At 43.8% G+C, this 21,740-nt stretch overlaps 1 protein-coding gene across 1 annotated transcript in view; it reads left to right on the top strand.

The window, feature by feature from the left end:
- SNTB1 (syntrophin beta 1) overlaps window positions 1-21,740 on the top strand; it is a 192,328-nt gene that overhangs the window by 167,031 nt on the left and 3,557 nt on the right. Inside the window, exon 5 of the mRNA XM_040431997.1 lies at window positions 15,635-15,831. Coding sequence (XP_040287931.1) covers window positions 15,635-15,831 — 197 coding nt within the window. The remainder of the gene's footprint in view (window positions 1-15,634; window positions 15,832-21,740) is intronic.

The following is a 21,740-nucleotide window of genomic DNA, read 5'->3' on the forward strand; positions in this document are numbered from 1 at the left end:
GAGATGCACATCACCTAATATGCTTAATTGGTAGTAGGCTTTCGAGCCTATACAGCTTGGAGTAAGACAACATGCATAAAGAGGATGATGTGGTCAAAATACTCATTTGCCTAATAATTCTGCACGCAGTGTACATATGGATAGAGTTCTAGAAGAAACTTTATTACCTTTGTTTCTTCCACCAAACTGTACCAAAAGTCTAGAGGATTTACTCCATTGACCAGTGGCTTTCAGATATTCAGACAGGCATCTTTTAATTTCTAGACAATGGAGCCTCTTTCTCATTCTTTGGGGATTGACACAAGGATGGAAGAACAATGTCTTGGGTCCTATGAAACAAGGAGACCACTTTAGGTAGAAAAGAAGGATCTGGTTTAATGAGCACTCAGTCCTCCAGGATGTTAGTATAAGGAGGAGAGTCTGAAAAGGCAGAAATCTCACCCACACACAGGGAAAAAATCTGAACCTTAAGGGTGCTAAGTCTTAGGTTCTTATCAAGACCCTTTTGTAAAAAATCCAACATTTTGGAAATAGGAGGAGAACTCAAGGGATCTACTGGGACTTTAGAAAAATTTAAGAAGGTCTTCCATACTCTGAGGTAAAGAGGGTACTTCTTTCCTAAATAATAAAAGGGTAGATATAACTTCCTTAGATAGACCCCTACGCTCTAGGATTTCCCCTTCAAATACCAGACTGTTAGATAAAGGTTTCTCACTTCTGGATGGAAGACAGGACCCTGAAACGACAGATTCTGCCTGTCCGGAAGAATCCAGGGATCTGCAAGAGATAGCTTCCTCAACCAAGTGAACCACGTTCTCCTTGGCCAGAAAGGGGCAATTAGAATGAGCCTCGTCTGTTCCTGCCTCAGCTTCTGTAATACCATCGGAAGAAGTCTTAGAGGAGGAAAGGCATACAGAAGCTGATCCGGCCATGGAAGGGAGAAGGCGTCTATCCCTGACGGAAAATCTTTAGGATTTAGAGAAAAGAATAGGTTGCATTTTTTGTTCTGTCTGGTTGCAAAAAGGTCTACTTGAGGTTGGCCCCACAGCTGAACTATCTGACTGAAGACTTCTTGGTTTAAACACAATTCTCCCTGATCCAAATGGTATCTGCTTAGATAATCCGCCACCTTGTCTTCTGTTCCCTTTAAGTGTACTGCCTTGATGAAAGGAACATAAGGAATGATTAGAGAAAAAATGTCTGCGGCTAAGAACATAAGATTTTTGACTTTGTCCCTCCTTGCCTGTTTAGGTAGGATACCACAGTGGTGCTGTCTGAGAAGATTTTTTACTCCCTTTCCTCATATTTTAGGTAGGAATTCTCTTAAGGCCAACAGAACTGCTCTCAACTCCCTCATATTCTGGGAATCCTGACTCTCTGTTGAACTCCACACCCCCTGCCGAACCCCCCACTGACAAAAGGCCCCTCACCCAGTCGGACTGGCATCTGTGGTGATGGTTATTTGCTCCTGTAGATCCCAAGAGAGGCCCTGAGTCAGATTTGAAGTTTCCAGCCACCAGGTTAAGGATTGTATCACCTGAGGGGTGAGAGGAAGTGGGGCATCCAACGGGGACAATGATCCCTGCCACTCTTTCAGAATCTGCCACTGAAACGTCCTGGAGTATAACAGGGCCCAACTGACAGCAGGTATCGTGGAGGTCATTCTGCCTAATACTGCCATCCCTTGCCTGATAGTTCGATTTTTTGAGGCTACCAGGGACTGCACGTCTCCTCTTATTTGGGGTATCTTGCGCTGAGGGAGGATGCAACGTAGCTTTACAGAATACAGAATCAGTCCTAGAAACACACATTTTTGGGAAGGGGTCAGGTTTGACTTTTCCCAGTTTATCTGCCACCCTAGCCTTGCTAGAATTTCTATTAGTTCTAGAAGACGAGAGGTTAGAAGGTCTTCGGATTCTGCCACCACTAGAAGATCTTCCAAATAAGGAATAACCAGAATGTCTTTCCCTTATGTGGGCCATAACCTCTGCCATCAGTTTCGTAAAGAGCCTGGGGGCCTGAGATATTCCAAACGAAAGTGCTCTGTATTGTAAATGACGAACCCGTCCTTCCATAGACACCGCCACTCTGAGATATTTTTGAAAATCTGCTTGAATTGGGATGTGATAATAGGCATCCTTTATGTCTATGGTAGACATGACATAGTCTTTGAAGAGATGTTTTATTGCAGACTGTCAATTCTGAATGATCAGTCTGCCTTGGGTACGAGAAAAAGGGGCGAATAAAAACCCCTCCCCTTCTCTGAGTATGGAACAGGAACAAGAACCTTTTTCTTTAAAAGGGAAAAAACTTCTTGTCTTAGTGCTAAGTCTCTTACAGAATTTGGAACCAGATTTGTAATTTTTTATCTTTCCGGTGGGGGAGATATAAACTCTAGACGAAAACCCATCTTTTATAATACCAATAATCCAAGGGCTTGTCAAGATTTTTTCCCAAGCCCGAGAAAAGCGAGAAAGTCTTCCCCTTATGGCACAGTAACTGTCATTGTTGACCAGCCTTGGGCCCTGAAGTAGACTGGGTATTAAAGAGGAATTCCATATCCCTTCTACCTCTGTTGTCTTTTAGGGGGTCTGGAAACAGGAAAGCCTTTTTTGTTGTCAAAGGCCTTTTCTAAAAGGTCGTCCAAAACCGACCCAAAAAGGAAATCTCCCTGGCACGGAATAGCGCAAAGCTTATTTTTTGAACCCGTGTCACCAGACCACCCCTTAAGCCAAATGGCCCTGCTAGCAGAAATAGATAGAGCTGCTGACCTGGCATTTAATCTTAATGCATCCGCAGAAGCATCCGAAATGAAGTCCACCGCTTTAAAGATGGTAGGAAACACCCCTTGCAACTGGTCTCTGGAGGTTTTATTCTGGATATGTGATTCTAACTCTTGCAGCCATAACTTTAACGACCTGGCAGTAGAGGTAGTAGCAATATTTGGTTTAAATGCCTGCATAGAGGCCTCCCATACTTTTTTAAGGTATACCTCTGCCCGTCTGTCCATCGGATCTTTCAAGGCACCGAGGTCCTCAAAAGGCAAAGCAGACCTTTTAGAAATTTTGGCGATTGGGGCGTCCAATTTAGAAGGCCTTTCCCAGCAGGAGGACTCGCCCTCATCAAAAGGATATTTTCTTTTAACATTTCTAGGGATAAAAAACTTCTTGTCAGGTTTTTCCACTCTTTCTGAATTCAATATTTTATATTTTCTTTTAACGGAAAGACTCTTGATCTTTTGTGCCCCAGGTCACCAAACATTATATCTTGAATAGATTTTCGTTCCCTACATTCATCCACCTTCATATTCTAATAGCCTTGAGCAGAGAATCTGTATCCTCAGGGGGATTCTTCATTTGAGGAAGAGTTTGAATCTTCTAGGATTTCTCTTTCCTTATTCTCGTCTGAAGACTCTGAATCGGATACTATATTAGAGTGACCCTGCTTGCCCGAGGCACTTTTTAAACATTTTATTGAATCTGAGACTTCAGATTTGACAATATCTTTGATACTCTGAAGTAGTGATGGGGATTCCTCCTCTACCACCTTGTTCACACAATGCTGACATAACAACTTAGACCAGAAAGGAGCGAGTTTTTTCTTGCATACAGCACACTTCCGGATTGCTCCTTCACTGTAGCTCCTTCATATGTGTTCCAAATACCGGAAGTTGTGGGACGCAGAGCACGCCGAGAAAACTCTAAGCCTATCCCCTGCCTCTGTAAGTTGCTCCAGGCCAGGAGGAAGGCATAGAAAAGGCCCCGGACCTCCTGAACACCGCCAGGAGGATCCAGCTTGCCAGCATCACCTCACGGTTATGCTGGGACTGCCCAGGAACACCGGCCCGACAAAACACATCCAGGACCCAGAAGGATTGGCCCCAGACTTAGCAGGCGGCTCCTAGTGGAGTCTTATGCCGCACCAGGTAACCGCTATAAATGTTGCACCTCAGGGGCTCCTGCAGCCTGATCCTAGCTCTCCACATAGACGTCCTATCCATAGGACAGGAAACAGGAACTGGTGGTACAGGAGCAGAGCCCCTCCTTAAGAACTCTCCACAAAAGCTCCTGTTTCCTGTCCTGGATGAAGGCGGTCTCTTTAAGGGTGCTGTCATGGGCGTAAGGGAAAAAAGGATAGATAACCACAAAATTGCATACGTTTGTGTACGCATTTTTTAATATATGTCTAAACGTATCCACTTGACATACAGCAAAAACGAGATGTGAACAGGCCCTAACACCTCCATAATGGCAGAGCTGGAAATAGTTCCTTGATCTGATTTCTGCAGAGGTGAACCAGACACTTAACACATTTCACGGTCCTTTGTACATTAATTTGCACAACGTGAGAAGACCTGTGAGGTCAGGAGCTGCACTCACAGTAGTGACACATCTGTCATTCCCGGGCTGATGATATATTAATATGTAAGACAACAATCTCCGTGCCAGCCAAGCAGAAGGATTGTCCAAGAAGGTGATAAACTGAAGAGTCCAGATATAGCAGATACAAGGCCTGGCACAGCAGCATTCTATAAATGTACAGTATATGATCCCACTAGTATGATATAGTACAAAAACATGAGGTGCTTAGCAAATATATTTTGCCTATTCACCGACAGCAAAGTGACCTCAATATGGATAGGAACCTAACTGTAAACCTATATCTATGCAGTTCATAGGCATCTAAAATTCAAGGAGAGCGGGACATGGAGAGGTAACAATTGTAGTAGTCACAGTGGGTTCCAATCTTCTCGAATTTTAGATGCCCATGAATGGCATGGAGATAGGTACCTATCCATATGGAGGTCACCTTGCTGTTCTGCATGGACACAGACACTTTTCGATCAGAATATATTTGCTAAGCACCTCATATTTTTATGTTAGATGTGGTACTAGTTGATATACGGATCATATACCGTATGTTTATAGAATGCTGCGGTGCCATGGCGTGCCACGTGTGTATTGGTTTCTACCATGCACGATGTACTGACCAATTCTGTTCTACAGATATAGCAGAGCTGAAGTTTTCATTCAACTCTTTCAGTAACATTTACATATTATACTAGCAGGGGTTGATTAAAAGATATCCACAGTGTTCCCCTTAACAGTGGCATCTTCAGTGCCCCACCCCCTTAACATTGACCTCCACAGCGGTGCGCCCCCTTAATAGAGACCTCTACAGTGCCCACCCCCTTAACATTGACCTCCACAGCGGTGCACCCCCTTAATAGAGACCTCTACAGTGCCCACCCCCTTAACATTGACGCCCCACAGCACCCCTCCCCTTTAACAGTGACCTCCACAGCACCCCATCCCCTTAACATTGATCTCCACGGTACGCCGCCCCCTTAACAGTGACCTCCACAGAGGCCCACCCCCCTATGCCATTCTGTGCCCAAATAATAAATACTGCTGTGCGGTCTTCATAGTGTCATGATAATACTGCCATATGCTGTAAACATAAGACCTCCATTAGTCCCTAAATAATATGCAGTATCCGCATACTACCATAAAGAGGTCACATAATGCTGCCACATAGCTGCCACATAATATTGCAATTCAATTCCTAAATTATAGCACCATACAGTACTTAATACCTACTGTAGCTGCTTTTAGTATAGGTATGGCAAACGGGTTAAAGATGGTTTTAGGTTTTGAAGAGATTTATGATAACATCCTTAGCTGTCTAGGGCAGAGACTTCCTTTTTGGTTTGAAGGGTTTTATTTTACCATCCCTGGGGGTCTAGGGTGGTGAAGAGGTTGATAGATAAAGAGGTCCTATCACCACAAAAGGCAATGTCATAAGCAGGCGTCATGTTATAGAGCACGAGGAGCTTTTTGGGAAAGGATTCAGTAAAACCTGTGTTTTGTACAATCATTTCTTAGTTTTTTTCCACCTCCTGTGAACAGCTATCTGTACAGGAGGGAGGTGTCATCAGTGATTGTATAAGTATAACTCCTCCTTCCTGTACCGATAGCTGTTCACAGGAGGTGGAAAAAAAGCAAAGATATAAACGTATAAAATACAGGTTTTACTGAATCCTTTCCCCATAAAAGTTTATATCAATCTGCTCAGCTCCTCCTGATCTATAACACGCTACTTTCCAGTTGCTTTGCATTTAGTGGTGATAGGTCCTCTTTAAAGGGGTTATCCGAGACGTGCCATGATCCCAGGCAACCACTACTTCTGGGATCGTGCCGTACATTGGGGGATTACAACCTGCCAAAGCGCACTGCAGTTTGTAACCCCAGGCTGAGGTCACGTGCCCAAAGTACGGCACATGATCACGGAAGTGGCGGCCGCGTGGAATTGCTGTGCATCTCGCTTGACCCCTTTAAAGCCCTAGTGGCCCAGTAAGTTAATATCAGCATCCCTAATGGTTTAGGATAGTGAAAGGGCTGATGGTAAAGTTCCTGGTGGTGTAGGAGAGTGAAGTGGTTTCCCCCCCACACTGATCGTGGGGCCCTAGGAAACATCAGCCCTGGGCACTTGTACAGGAAAAGATCAAATTCGTCAAATCTTTGACCTTTGGCTGTCGGGGCATGAAGAGCTGCATGATGTTGGAGACCCCGCTCTAGAGGACCAGTGCAACACTCTGCTTATTTGATTGAGGAACAATATGACAATGTGACAACATGTAACAATGTGTCATCGCTCAGAATAGGCTTTATTCTATTTTACATGTTTTTACTGTCATTTATGTTCAAGGTTATTACTAAGTTTTAAAACTGTGCCCTTGAAAATGTGCTCATTCTGACTATCTGTACAAGGAAAGTCACTCTTGTTCTGCACATATAATGTTTTCCCCCTAAGATTGTTCTGTCTCTGAACATTATTAACCCTTAGAGGACTGGGTGATTTTCCGTTTTCTTTTTTCTTCCCTGCCTTCCTGGAGACATAACGTTCTCATCTTCTGTATGAGGGCTTCTTTTTGTTACAGGACAAGTTGTACTTTCCAATGGCACCATTTACTGTTGAATACAATGTAGTGAAAAGCTGGAGAAAAAAAACAATTCCACTACAATTCTATGGGTTTTATTTTTTACCGCTTTTCCTATGTGGTAAAACTGACCTGTTTCCTTCATTCTCAGGATAAATACAATTGAAACAATACCAAATTTGTATCGTTTTTCTTGTGTTTTAATACTGGGTAAAAAAACTTTTTATTGCCATATTCTGAACCCCATCAATTTTTTATATTGACATCTACGGCGCTTAGTGGGGGCTTGTTTTTTTGCAGGATGATCTGTAGTTTTTACTGATACAATGTTGGGATGTATATGACTTTTTAATCACTTTTTATAAAAAAAATTGGGGAAGTGAAACAACGAAAAAATGGTGACTTGGCCATTTAGTTTTTTTTCGTTACACCACTAATCTTATGGGATAACTATTTTTATATTTTAATAGTACGAGCATTTTTGGATACCGCAGTGCCTATGATGTTTATTTTTATTTTAATCTTGGGGATGGGGGGGACTCGTATTTTTATATATATATATATATATATATATATATATATATTATTTTTTATATTGTTAAAACATTTTTTTACTTTTTTTTAGGCCCCCAAGAAAACCAGATTGCCATTTCTATTCAATAATAAAATGTAATTAATTACTGAATAGAAAATTCAGTATATTCCGATACAGTGCTGCCAACTGCATTGGAATATACCAGTAATAGGCCTGGAAGCCTTGTACAGGCTCAGGCCTATTACTACTAAGGAACGCCTTCCCTGATCTCATGCTCCCGTGTTTTTGACCACAGCATCTTAGGGGATAAATGTTTGTGATCGCCGTTTTCATCGTTTGCAGAAATTAGCTTAAAACAGCAGAAACCTGGTGGCTATGCCATATTTAACGATTTTACGATTGCATTTTACTCATTTTGGTCTAAAAATAATGTTTCAGTTGGTTTTTATTAAGAATTTTCAGCAGCTTATGTCCTGCAGAATTAAGTCTCAGTCTATCTGCAGGTCACTTTCTGTTTTAGACTGAGTCCCATCTGATGTCGGGTGCTGTAGCCCCCATCTCTGAACTCCCGACACTCATTATAGCTAAATTCTTATCAAACTAATAGCCTTCATAGTTTTTAATGTTACCGCGTTGGCAGGGGCGTAACTACCATAACGGCAGACCATGTGACTGCTATGGGGCCCAGGGCAAGAGGTGCCCCAGTCTTAGTTGGGATTATCTCCTCTTCTACTGGAGGTGAAGACTTGGTCAGGACTCTACCCTCTAAAGGAACAACTTTTAGCAAACAAAGCAGTGGAAAAATGTCCCAAGGGTCATTGAAAAGGGTTTAGGCAGAAACCCTTCTACCCTGAGGGGGCCTGGTCTGATCCTTGCTATGGGGCCCTGACTTCTCTATGTACGCGACTGCGCATTGGTCCACGTTGACAGTAACATTCAGTAGCATAGTGTCCATGTAAATTATCTGCAAATTGGGCAGACTAGATGGGCCAAATGGTTCTTATCTGCCGACACATTCTATGTTTCTATATGTTTCTATGCAAATGTTGGAAATTGTGAGGATCAAAACTAGAAATAAGCCAACAAATTTTAACCAATGGGTAGGGCAGAGAGACTGCTCATTTTTACTGTAATTTGTACACTATGCTGGGCAGTAATTACATATACTAGAGTTCAGCTCTAAAAATAAAGAGTTTTGGTATCATGAGTTTTTGGTATCATAAGAAATTTAAAACACTGAAGCGAAACCGAATACAACGCAGTTACACTTCCTCGGTCCTGGTTCCCAATGTGTGGTCAAAACTGTGAATGAGGAATCCAGATTACACCTGGAAGTGGATACGAATACGATGTGTCTAATAAACGGGACGAGGAGACTGTGTGACACATAGCCAGTATCTTCAGCCGTTACAAATATATAGATCTTGATGATGCCTGTATATTTCTGTCTCAAGAAAAGGCGTAGGTTGTTGCCAAGCCTATAACATGGGCCAAGACCTATCATATTTCCCACACTTCAGGCCAGGGAACCCAAAACCAGCTCAGTAATACCACTTGCTCTTGATGGGAACCAGTCCAACCCCCCAACCTCAGGGATTCTTATACGGCATATCCCAATGGCCTCAATACATGTATATAGTTATTGAAGTAAAATGCTTCTCCTAATATGCAATGCTAACAACTTCCAGCACTGCAGCGTGATGGATGTGCTGCATGACGGAGCCTATTGACCTAGGTCTCTCAGGAATATCTTAGGTTTGATGACATGCATAGTGTCCTCTCCATTCACAGCTGTGGGAACAATATCTGAGTGAGTGGGCTTTGCTATTTTCAGAAGTCCCATAGAGTGAATGGAGAACAAACCGCTCATGCACTCCCACTGCCCAGTCGACTGCAATGGCGCTTCCAAAAGTAGCCGAGCCATTTTCGGAAGTCCCATAACAGTGCATGGAGGGGTGAGCTTGCATGCATGACTTGCTCTCCATTCTTGAGATAGGTGCAGGTCCCAGATGTGGGACTCACACTTATTAGACTTTTGGGGCATATCCTATTGATGTGCCATACCATAAATATTCCAGATGGGAATCAATAGGCATCAGCTGATATCGGCAAATGGTGAATGGCGATCACTTGACCGATGGCGTGATTGCTGGGGACCCACTGCATGACAGAGCTCTTTAGCAGACTCAGATCAGATCTGACTAATGTCACCACAGGAGCACTTTGTCTCCTGTATTTAAGGCTTGCATGGACTCCATAATAAATCTGATATCACCTCTCTTAATATGGCAGAAATAAGTATGCAAAATTTAGTTTAAAAAAACGGGAAAAAAAACACCAACTGAAATCAAACCATAGCCCAATTCAATCACCAGAACTTTACCTACAGTGGCACGCAACAGTTTGGGCACCCCTGGTCAAAATTATGATTACTGTGAACAATTAAGTAACTTGAAGATGAAATGATTCCTAAAAGGCATAAAGTTTAAGATGACACATTTCCTTTGTATTTTAAGCAAAAACTTTTTTATTTTCATCTTTTACATTTTCAAAATAACAAAAAAGGAACAGGACCTGAAGCAAAACTTTGGGCACCCAGCATAGTTAATGCCTAGTAACACCCCCTTTGGCAAGTATCACAGCTTGAAAATGCTTTTTGAAGCCAGACAAATTTTTGTTTGAGGGATTTTCATCCTTTCTTCCTTGCAAAAGTCTTCCAGTTCTGTGACATTCCTGGGCTGTGTTGTATGCACTGCTCTTTTGAGGTTCAGATCAGAGGACTGTGATGACCATGGTAAAACCTTCAGCTTCCACCTTTTGAGGTATTCTGTTGTGGATTTGAGGTGTGTTTAGGATCATTCATTATCTTTTTGTAGAAGCCATCCTCTTTTCAGCTTCAGCTTTTTTACAGTTGGTGTTGTGTTTGCTTTCAGAATTTGCTGAAATTTCATTGAATCCATTCTTTCCCCTACCCGTGAAATATTCCCAGCCCCATTAGCTACAACACAACCCCAAAGCATGATTGATCCACCCCCATGCTCAATGGTTGGAAAGGTGTTCTTTTCATGAAATTCTGTACCCCATTTTCTCCAAACATACCTTTGCTCATTTTGGCCAAAGAACTCTATTTTAACCACATCGGTCCACAGGACTTGTTTCCAAAATGCATCAAACTTGTTTAGATGTTCTTTTGCAAACCTCTGAAGCTGAATTTTGTGGTGAGGACGCAGGAGAGGTTTTCTTCTGATGACTCTTCCATGATGGCCATATTTATGCAGGTGTCCATGAACAGTAGAACATAGTACCACAACTCCAGGCTGCTAAATCTTCCTGAATGTATTTTGCAGTCAAGCTGGGTTTCTGGTTTGCTATTCTAGCAATCTTACCAGCAGCGGTCTCTGAAATTTTTTTTGGTCTTCCAGACCATCTCTTGACCTCCATTGTTCCTGGTAACTGCCATTTCTTAATTACATTTTAAACAGAGGAAATGGCAATCTGAAAATGCTTTGCCTACTTCTTATAGGCTTCTCCTGCTTTGTAGTCCTCCACCATTTTCATTTTCAGACTGTTAGGCAGCTCCTTAGAATAACCCATGGCTGCTGTTTTTTGGGAAAAGTTTGAGACTGGGTATTTATAAAGCTTTGAAATTTGTATCACCTGTAAATGATCATCATAACGATGACTGTGAACAAGCCTTATCCCTACCAGGCTATTTAATGTCTGAGACCTCGGTCAAAGTTATCTGAATGCTTAAATCTCCTTGGGTTTCCAAATTTTGCAAGGTACTCCTTTCCTTTTTTTCAATCTAAAATTGTACAAAACTAAAATAATATTGCTTAAAATGTTGAAAAGTGTGTTTCATCTTTAACTTTCTGTCTTTTGGAGATCATTTGAACTTCAACTTGCTTAACTGTTCACAGTAACAGAAATTTTGACCAGGGGTGCCTAAACTTTTGCATGCCACTGTATATAACCGAAAGAAAATGGAGAACCATTTTATCACTCTATTCCAATGTGAAGGTATTTATATCTTTATATACACTGCTCAAAAAAATAAAGGGAACACTTAAACAACACAATGTAGCTCCAAGTCAATCACACTTCTGTGAAATCAAACTGTCCACTTAGGAAGCAACACTGAGTGACAATCAATTTCACATGCTGTTGTGCAAATCGGATAGACAACAGGTGGAAATTATAGGCAATTAGCAAGACACCCCCAATAAAGGAGTGGTTCTGCAGGTAGTGACCACAGACCACTTCTCAGTTCCTATGCTTCTTGGCTGATGTTTTGGTCACTTTTGAATGCTGGCGGTGCTTTCACTCTAGTGGTAGCATGAGACGGAGTCTACAACCCACACAAGTGGCTCAGGTAGTGCAGCTTATCCAAAATGGCACATCAATGCGAGCTGTGGCAAGAAGGTTTGCGGTGTCTGTCAATGTAGTGTCCAGAGCATGGAGGCGCTACCAGGAGACAGGCCAGTACATCAGGAGACGTGGAGGAGGCCGTAGGAGGGCAACAGCCCAGCAGCAGGACCGCTACCTCTGCCTTTGTGCAAGTAGGAACAGGAGGAGCACTGCGAGAGCCATGCAAAATGACCTCCAGCAGGCCACAAATGTGCATGTGTCTGCATGTGTCTGCTCAAACGGTCAGAAACAGACTCCATGAGTGTGATATAAGGGCCCGACGTCCACAGGTGGGGGTTGTGCTTACAGCCCAACACCGTGCAGGACGTTTGGCATTTGCCATAGAACACCAAGATTGGCAAATTCGCCACTGGTGCCCTGTGCTCTTCACAGATGAAAGCAGGTTCACGCTGAGCACATGTGACAGACGTGACAGAGTCTTGAGACGCCGTGGAGAACGTTCTGCTGCCTGCAACATCCTCCAGCATGACCAGTTTGGCATTGGGTCAGTAATGGTGTGGGGTGGCATTTCTTTGGAGGGACGCACAGCCCTCCATGTGCTTGCCAGAGGTAGCCTGACTGCCATTAGGTACCGAGATGAGATCCTCAGACCCCTTGTGAGACCATATGCTGGTGCGGTTGGCCCTGGGTTCCTCCTAATGCAAGACAATGCTAGACCTCATGTGGCTGGAGTGTGTCAGCAGTTCCTGCAAGACGAAGGCATTGATGCTATGGACTGGCCCGCCCGTTCCCCAGACCTGAATCCAATTGAGCACATCTGGGACATCATGTCTCGCTCTATCCACCAACGTCACGTTGCACCACAGACTGTCCAGGAGTTGGCAGATGCTTTAGTCCAGGTCTGGGAGGAGATCCCTCAGGAGACCGTCCGCCACCTCATCAGGAGCATGCACAGGCGTTGTAGGGAGGTCATACAGGCACGTGGAGGCCACACACACTACTGAGCCTCATTTTGACTTGTTTTAAGGACATTACATCAAAGTTGGATCAGCCTGTGTTTTTCCACTTTAATTTTGAGTGTGACTCCAAATCCAGACCTCCATGGGTTGAAAAATTTGATTTCCATTTTTTTATTTTTGTGTGATTTTGTTGTCAGCACATTCAACTATGTAAAGAACAAAGTATTTCAGAAGAATATTTAATTAATTCAGATCTAGGATGTGTTATTTTTGTGTTCCCTTTATTTTTTTGAGCAGTGTATTTATAGAATATAGAAATGGTCTGAAAACACTGTGGCATTATATATGTCATCATGAAAAGAAACAATGTAAAAGATATTTTGGTTACCAACCAAATAAAAAGGTTGAACCACTGTGTGCGGTCATTAATGACCAAAACTTGCAGGTCTTTAGGAGGTTAAAGGTATTTTATACTTTGAAATTCCCTTTTTTCATGCCTCTGTACTTAATTTGCAAGGCTGCAAAATTCTGCAAAAATTTTTTAAAGTAAAACATGTCAAGTCTGTATATTTTTGTTAAATTTCCCTTTTGCGGTCATTATTTTTTTTTTCTTTGCTTGTGAATTGTAAGGAATCAGTGGTTGGAAGTAGATGTAACGGAGATTAACCCTATAGCTGACGAGGGCTCTTCTATTTTTCTCCGTGCCACAAACACTGTCACGACTCGGGCTAATCATGGCCAAGAACATCCTGCATTACAAGCGCAAATTAATAATTGCAGGTTGTTTTGGCGCTGGGTGTATTTAATGTCAGGCTTCAGGTAAAGATGATACACTCCCGTGGTAATGGCTGTTAGAGAAGAAAATGCGTGTCATTTGTGGGTGGTGGAGGTTTTAGCCGTACATTGAGCACAATACCTGCCAAACAATAGTAGATGCAAGCTTATTTATAATAATCTGCAGAGGGGTACGATGCGTGAAATGTGAGTCATCTGCATGGACAGAAACATCTAATAATCACAGAATGATGGCTAAAAACACAACATTAAAGGGGTTGTGTCCATACCTAACCATACCCCCCTTCACACCATCATGTAGAAAAAGAACCTGACCACACTCCATGCCACAGATACAATAAAGCCTGGGGGGCTGTTAGGGTTGCCACTTGACTGGTAACCCGTTGGCCCAGCTGGTATTTGTGGCAGGAGGCTGTGTTGGTGTCACGACCTATCACTGACCCTGTTGTGCCTGGGGTCAGAAGGTTGCAGCGGGTAGCTACTCGCTCGGATTCAGGGGATCGCTCCATGACCTAGTGGTGGGAATGGATTCTGGTCCAGGTTTTCCTGCTTTGGTTTGCAATCATTTTTGTCCCATTTAGGAATCTGTAGCTTTTCCTTTCAGCTGTTCTCTGTCAGCCACTCCCAGCTACTATATATTCTCCCTTTCTGCTTCCCTTGTTGTCAGATATAGACCTTCCTTCCAGATTTTCTAATCTATTCTTTCAGGGTAGGCCAGGGATGATGCACATAAATCGGCGTACGGGTTAGCAGGGACGTCAGGTCAGCCAGGTGCCAGTGCTAGGTGAGTTAGGGGTCACCACTCCTCCCTTTCTGTGGCTGTGTGTCCATATATGGAGTCAGTGCTTCTAGGAGTCACTTGCTTTCACTCTGGATGACTCCAAATATGGCTGTGTGTCCATATATGGAGTCAGTGCTTCTAGGAGTCACTTGCTTTCACTCTGGATGACTCCATATATGGCTGTGTGTCCATATATGGAGTCAGTGCTTCTAGGAGTCACTTGCTTTCACTCTGGATGACTCCATATATGGCTGTGTGTCCATATATAGTCAGTGCTTCTAGGAGTCACTTGCTTTCACTCTGGATGACTCCATATATGGCTGTGTGTCTATATATAGTCAGTGCTTCTAGGAGTCACTTGTTTTCACTCTGGATGACTCCATATATGGCTGTGTGTCCATATATGGAGTCAGTGCTTCTAGGAGTCACTTGCTTTCACTCTGGATGACTCCATATATGGCTGTGTGTCCGTATATGGAGTCAGTGCTTCTAGGAGTCACTTGCTTTCACTCTGGATGAGTCCATATATGGCTGTGTGTCCATATATAGTCAGTGCTTCTAGGAGTCACTTTCTTTCACTCTGGATGACTCCATATATGGCTGTGTGTCCATATATAGAGTCAGTGCTTCTAGGAGTCACTTGCTTTCACTCTGGATGACTCCATATATGGCTGTGTGTCCATATATGGAGTCAGTGCTTCTAGTAGTCACTTGCTTTCACTCTGGATGACTCCATATATGGATGTGTGTCCATATATGGAGTCAGTGCTTCTAGGAGTCACTTGTTCTCACTCTGGATGACTCCATATATGGGTGTGTGTCCATATATGGAGTCAGTGCTTCTAGTAGTCACTTGCTTTCACTCTGGATGACTCCATATATGGCTGTGTGTCCATATATAGTCAGTGCTTCTAGGAGTCACTTGCTTTCACTCTGGATGACTCCATATATGGCTGTGTCCATGTTGTGGTGATGAAGGGGGCATATCCCCAAGCACTATAGAGGGTGCAAAGGTAGCAGTTACATCTGGGTCCTGTGCATGATGGAGCCCAAAGGCTCCTCTATACACAAGACAGAAACCGCACATGGTAAGCTGGGGGCTTTATTACAGATTTTTAATAATGGTCCAGGCTCTTCAGGATACAACGATGAATGAACAGATGTTCATTCTTTGAATTTTTTATTTTTTTTTCAAGTCTTCCACCTTTGCAGATCAGACTTCACCATGGTAATCCATTTGCTCTTGTTTCTTGCAGGTTAGTCCATTCTGGGCCGGGGAAAAGTTCTGCACTACTAGGAACAGAATTTTCTTTTGCCACAAGGACCGGTTCCAGGCAAGGGATTGAAACCCATTTGTTCAGAGTGGAAACCAGTAGAGACCTCTCATTGTGGACAAGACAGATCGTCCAGGGATGTCACAACGCAGCAGAGTTCATTAAGGAGATCACCACCCGTAAGTACCAGATCTATACATGAGTGCCTCAGAGTAAGGCCTCATGTACAAGACCGTAGCTTGTTTTGCGGTCCGCAAAACACAAATACCAGCCCTGTGTGTTCTGCATTTTGCGGAACGGAACATCTTGGCCTCTATAGAACTGTCTTATTCTTGTCCAGAAAACGGACAAGAATAGGACATGTTCTATCTTTATGCAAGTGCCATGGAATGGACACACGGATGCTGACAGCCCCATTGAAGTGAATGGGTCCCCATCTGACCCGCACAAAATGTGTATCAGATGCAGAAATAAAATACGTTTGTGCGCATGAGCCCTATAACAGGGGAGTAGTGACTAGATTTATGCAACCCGTATGTGTATCCAAAACCCATTGGAGCTGAACTGCAATTCCAAATACAACCCATGAAGAGGAGGGTGAGGTGTCTGAAAGTAATCAACCATGTTTTTATAATTGGGGGAGTGTTATGGCATGCACCCCTGAACAAATGGGATTGTATAGTTTAGAAAATTTATTTTCATATATTATTATTATTAGTGAACTGTGATTTACTAGAGGGGTGGGGTGGGGGGGTCCTCTCTTCAGGATCCTCATCCCCGGGTCAGAGTAGAGAGTGATTACCGTATTTTTCGCCCTATAAGACGCACATGCCCATAAGACGCACCTAGGTTTTTGAGGAGGAAAATCAGAAAAAAAATATTTTGAACAAAAAGGTGTGCTTTTGGTGGGTTTTGAACTAATGGTGGTCTGTGGATGACACTATTATGGGGGATCTGTTGAGGACACTGTTATGTGGGATCTGTGGGTGAAACTTATGGGGGATCTGTGGGTGACACTGTTATGGGGGATCTGTGGGTGACCCTGTTATGGGGGATCTGTGGGTGACACTGTTATGGGGATCTGTGGGTGACACTGTTATGGGGAATCTGTCGGTGACACTGTTATGGGGGATCTGTGGGTGACACTGTTATGGGGATCTCTGGATGGCTCTTATTGGGGTCTCTGGATGGCACTGTTATGGGGATCTGTGGATGACACTGTTATGGGGGGGATCTGTGGATGACACATATATGTGTCATCCACAGATCCCCTCCATAACAGTGTCCCTGTAGTGTGAATGACCCCCAATACAGGGGGTGGGGGTCGCATCTGGTTTTATAAAGACAGAGGGGCCCGTGCAGTGACTGTATTCTACTACACGGGCCCCGCTCACTGTATATACCGTAATCTTATCTATAATTGTAGGCATTGTTAATATATACAAATTCAGGGTAATCAGCGCCTGTATTACTTACAACAAGCGCTCGGTAGCAGAGAGGAGGGAGGAGGCAGGCCGGGAGGACGGGCGCTGGCAGCATGAGTCACTACGTCATGCACCCCACGCCGCCTGCTTCATTCATAAAGTGGGCGGCGCAAGCGCGTGACGTAGTGACTCACGCTGCCCGTCCTCCCGGCCTGCCTCCTCCCTCCTCTCTGCTACCGAGCGCTTGTTGTAAGTAATACAGGCGATGATTACCCTGAATTTGTATATATTAACAATGCCTACAATTATAGATAAGATTACGGTATATACAGTGAGCGGGGCCCGTGTAGTAGAATACAGTCACTGCACGGGCCCCGCTGTCATTATAAAACCAGATGCCGGCCCCCAGCCCCTCCTCCCTCTCAGCTGATACACCCGTATCATTGACAGTTCAGCAAAATGCAGCATTCGCCCCATAAGACACACTGCTATTTTTCCCCCACTTTTGGGGGGGGGGAAAGTGCGTCTTATAGGGTGAAAAATACGGTATAGTCTCTCTCTCTCTGTCCTGTCCTGTATTACACAGAAAACCCATTGATACAAATGCATAAGGTGCAATGCTTAATTTCTCCTGTGGTGGCGCTGCAGGGAAACTGAACACTTACTGCCAGATCAGAGCTGATCGCTGAGGGTCCCAGCAGGAAGGCAGTATGTGATCAGCTGATTGTCAGGAGAAACTTCTAACTAACTAGTAGGGATTGTCCAAAGTGGAGAACCCTTGTAATTAATCTTAGGTCAGAGCTCAGTTTGTGTGATACAGTGCACCAAATCTCCTGCACAGACATAAACTTAAAGGGGTATTCCCACTTTAAAATGTAATGATTTATCACAAGGGTATGCCATAGCTTTAGGCCTCATGCACACAACAGTATCCGTTTTGCCATCCTTGAAAAACAGATTCGCAAAACATGAATACCAGCCGTGGGCGTCACGCATTTTCTCATTCCACGCGTCCCGCCCTATGTTTAAAAAAAGCCTATTCTTGTCCTCAAAATGGACAACAGGACATGTTCTATCTTTTTGCGGGAAGGTGGAACGGACATACAGATTCTGCCAGCACACGGTTTGTTGTCCGCATTTTTTGCAGCCCTATTGAAATGAATGGGTCGGCATCCGATCAGCAAAAAAAGTGGATCGGATGCGGACAAAAAAATACGGTTGTGTGCATGAGCCCATATGATTAGTGATGAGTAGGGATGAGCAAATCAACTTCGGATGCTTTGTCCGAAGTCGATTTGCTTAAAACTACACTCGTTTGGATCCGCCCAGTTTCCGTTATGCAGGACTGGACTCCTCCATAGTGGAAACCAGATGGATCCATTATGCTGCCCATAGACTTTTATTATGACAGAATGCCTCTTAAAGGCTTCCGTGGTGCTTTCACTCACAGAATTCAGTTATATTCTGTGATAACGGAATCGCCAGAAAACCCGAAACCAAACTTCAAAACACGAAGTTCGCTCATCACTACATATGATGACTGATGATCCTACCAATCTTAAAGGGTCACTAATTTTTCAATAAACTTTTCTATATGTCATAGAGACTGTTTGGGGTCTCAGTAGTCAGACCCCCACCAATGTCTAGAACTGGGGTAGAGTAGTCTGCGCATATCGCGCACTCACTGCACCAGACAGGCTACATAGAATTCTACAGGCTCGTCCCGATTCCATCCTCTGCAGCGAGGAGAGGGGGCGCACTATGTCCGTATTTCTCTCCCCGTGTTCTAGAGATTGGTGGGGGCCTCAGCGTTCAGACCCCCACCAATCTAAACTTTTGATATGTCCCTATGACATATCAAAAACTTTTTGAAAAGTTAGTTACCTTTTAAGCATGAAAGTAACACAGCGCTGTTCTAGACCTACATCTCCATCTCTAGGTTTCTGTGAATGATGCCCTGGCCAATCACCGTGCAGGGATCTGCAGCACAGCCCTATTCAAACATGTGGTGCTGTGTCCCCTTCATTCTCAAGATTGATGTGGGATAATTAATTGTCACGGTGGGGAGTGGGGGGAACTCCACACTGTACAATGTAGGATAGCGGGATATGCCACTAGGCCTGGAAACAGGAATAAAGGGAACAGGACACCTTCTAACACATCCCTAATCCTAGCCCTGACCTCTTAACTGTATGAGCGAACCGTAATGGTGGGAGGGCTCATACCTGGAACCTAGGGCCTTACTAACCCTAATCCCTGCTAATAATGTCAGGGCTCTGAGGTGACCTGTTCATCCACAACACGGATGAACCGGAGTCTCCAGCAGGCCTAGCAACAAGAAAGGAGCAGAGAGTAGCATAAACCAGATTGGCAGGTAAGCACCCAGTGCAAACAACACACACTGGAACAACAGCACTTACCTGCCACAGCAACTGGATGAAACAACAACTGCTACTGACTAGTGGTTCCCCCTCCGGGAAACCCTGGAGTCCACTTCGCAGGCAGATGATCAATGTGGTTCCTCCTCCAAGGAACCCAGGAGCCCTCTCACTGGAGGCACAACACACAGGGAAACACCTTGCATACATGCTGGACGAACAACACCAAAAGACCAGACATGAAACTTCAACAAGATGTACACCACACTCTGAACATAAACCCACACCAAACATCAACACAGGTAAGGTAGGGAACATGGATGATACATAAGGGATGACAATCTGGTGACATCAATGTCCCACTTTGTGGCCCTTAAGGACTGGGCAGATAAAACACCCAGGACAGGAGCAAAGCTCCAGCACCAACTAAGGCTGGAGTACAACTGACTCCAGCCTGGAAACCACAGGCAAGATAAACACCAAGTGGCCACACCCAGCCAGGAAGTTAACCCCTACAGCACCAGACAGGGGAGGAACCAGGAGAAGGAGAGCAAAGCCCATACATGCTGCGACAAGGTGTTGCCCCAGGCAACCAGCATGTACGGCTAATGTGTCATGGCGAACAACAAAGACCGTGACATTAATACCCCATTAAATGTAAAATGATGACTGCCAGTAGCCACCACAAGGGGGAGCTTACTGCTCAATGTACAGTCGTGGCCAAAAGTTTTGAGAATGACACAAATATTAGTTTTCACAAAGTTTGCTGCTAAACTGCTTTTAGATCTTTGTTTCAGTTGTTTCTGTGATGTAGTGAAATATAATTACACACACTTCATACGTTTTTAAAGGCTTTTATCGACAATTACATGACATTTATGCAAAGAGTCAGTATTTGCAGTGTTGGCCCTTCTTTTTCAGGACCTCTGCAATTCGACTGGGCATGCTCTCAATCAACTTCTGGGCCAATTCCTGACTGATAGCAACCCATTCTTTCATAATCACTTCTTGGAGTTTGTCAGAATTAGTGGGTTTTTGCTTGTCCACCCGCCTCTTGAGGATTGACCACAAGTTCTCAATGGGATTAAGATCTGGGGAGTTTCCAGGCCATGGACCTAAAATGTCAACGTTTTGGTCCCAGAGACACTTAGTTATCACTTTTGCCTTATGGCACGGTGCTCCATCGTGCTGGAAAATGCATTGTTCTTCACCAAACTGTTGTTGGATTGTTGGAAGAAGTTGCTGTTGGAGGGTGTTTTGGTACCATTCTTTATTCATGACTGTGTTTTTGGGAAAAATTGTGAGTGAGCCCACTCCCTTGGATGAGAAGCAACCCCACACATGAATTGTCTCAGATTGCTTTACTGTTGGCATGACACAGGACTGATGGTAGCGCTCACCTTTTCTTCTCCGGACAAGCATTTTTCCAGATGCCCCAAACAATCGGAAAGAGGCTTCATCGGAGAATATGACTTTGCCCCAGTCCTCAGCAGTCTATTCACCATACTTTCTGCAGAAGATCAATCTGTCCTTGATGTTTTTTTTTGAGAGAAGTGGCTTCTTTGCTGCCCTTCTTGACACCAGGCCATCTTCCAAAAGTCTTCGCCTCACTGTGCGTGCAGATGCGCTCACACCTGCCTGCTGCCATTCCTGAGCAAGCTCTGCACTGGTGGCACTCCGATCCCGCAGCTGGAGACTATCCTGGCGCTTGCTGGACTTTCTTGGACGCCCTGAAGCCTTCTTAACAAGAATTGAACCTCTTTCCTTGAAGTTCTTGATGATCCTATAAATTGTTGATTGAGGTGCAATCTTAGTAGCCACAATATCCTTGCCTGTGAAGCCATTTTTATGCAACGCAATGATGGCTGCACGCGTTTCTTTGCAGGTCACCATGGTTAACAATGGAAGAACAATGATTTCAAGCATCACCCTCCTTTTAACATGTCAAGTCTGCCATTTTAACCTAATCAGCCTGACATAATGATCTCCAGCCTTGTGCTCGTCAACATTCTCACCTGAGTTAACAAGACGATTACTGAAATGATCTCAGCAGGTCCTTTAATGACAGCAATGAAATGCAGTGGAAAGGTTTTTTTGGGATTAAGTAAATTTTCATGGCAAAGAAGGACTATGCAATTCATCTGATCACTCTTCATAACATTCTGGAGTATATGCAAATTGCTATTATAAAAACTTAAGCAGCAACTTTTCCAATTTCCAATATTTATGTAATTCTCAAAACTTTTGGCCACGACTGTACATTGATTTTAATAGTAACACATTATG

Source organism: Bufo bufo, chromosome 5, assembly GCF_905171765.1.
Source record: "Bufo bufo chromosome 5, aBufBuf1.1, whole genome shotgun sequence".
Lineage (NCBI taxonomy): Eukaryota > Metazoa > Chordata > Amphibia > Anura > Bufonidae > Bufo > Bufo bufo.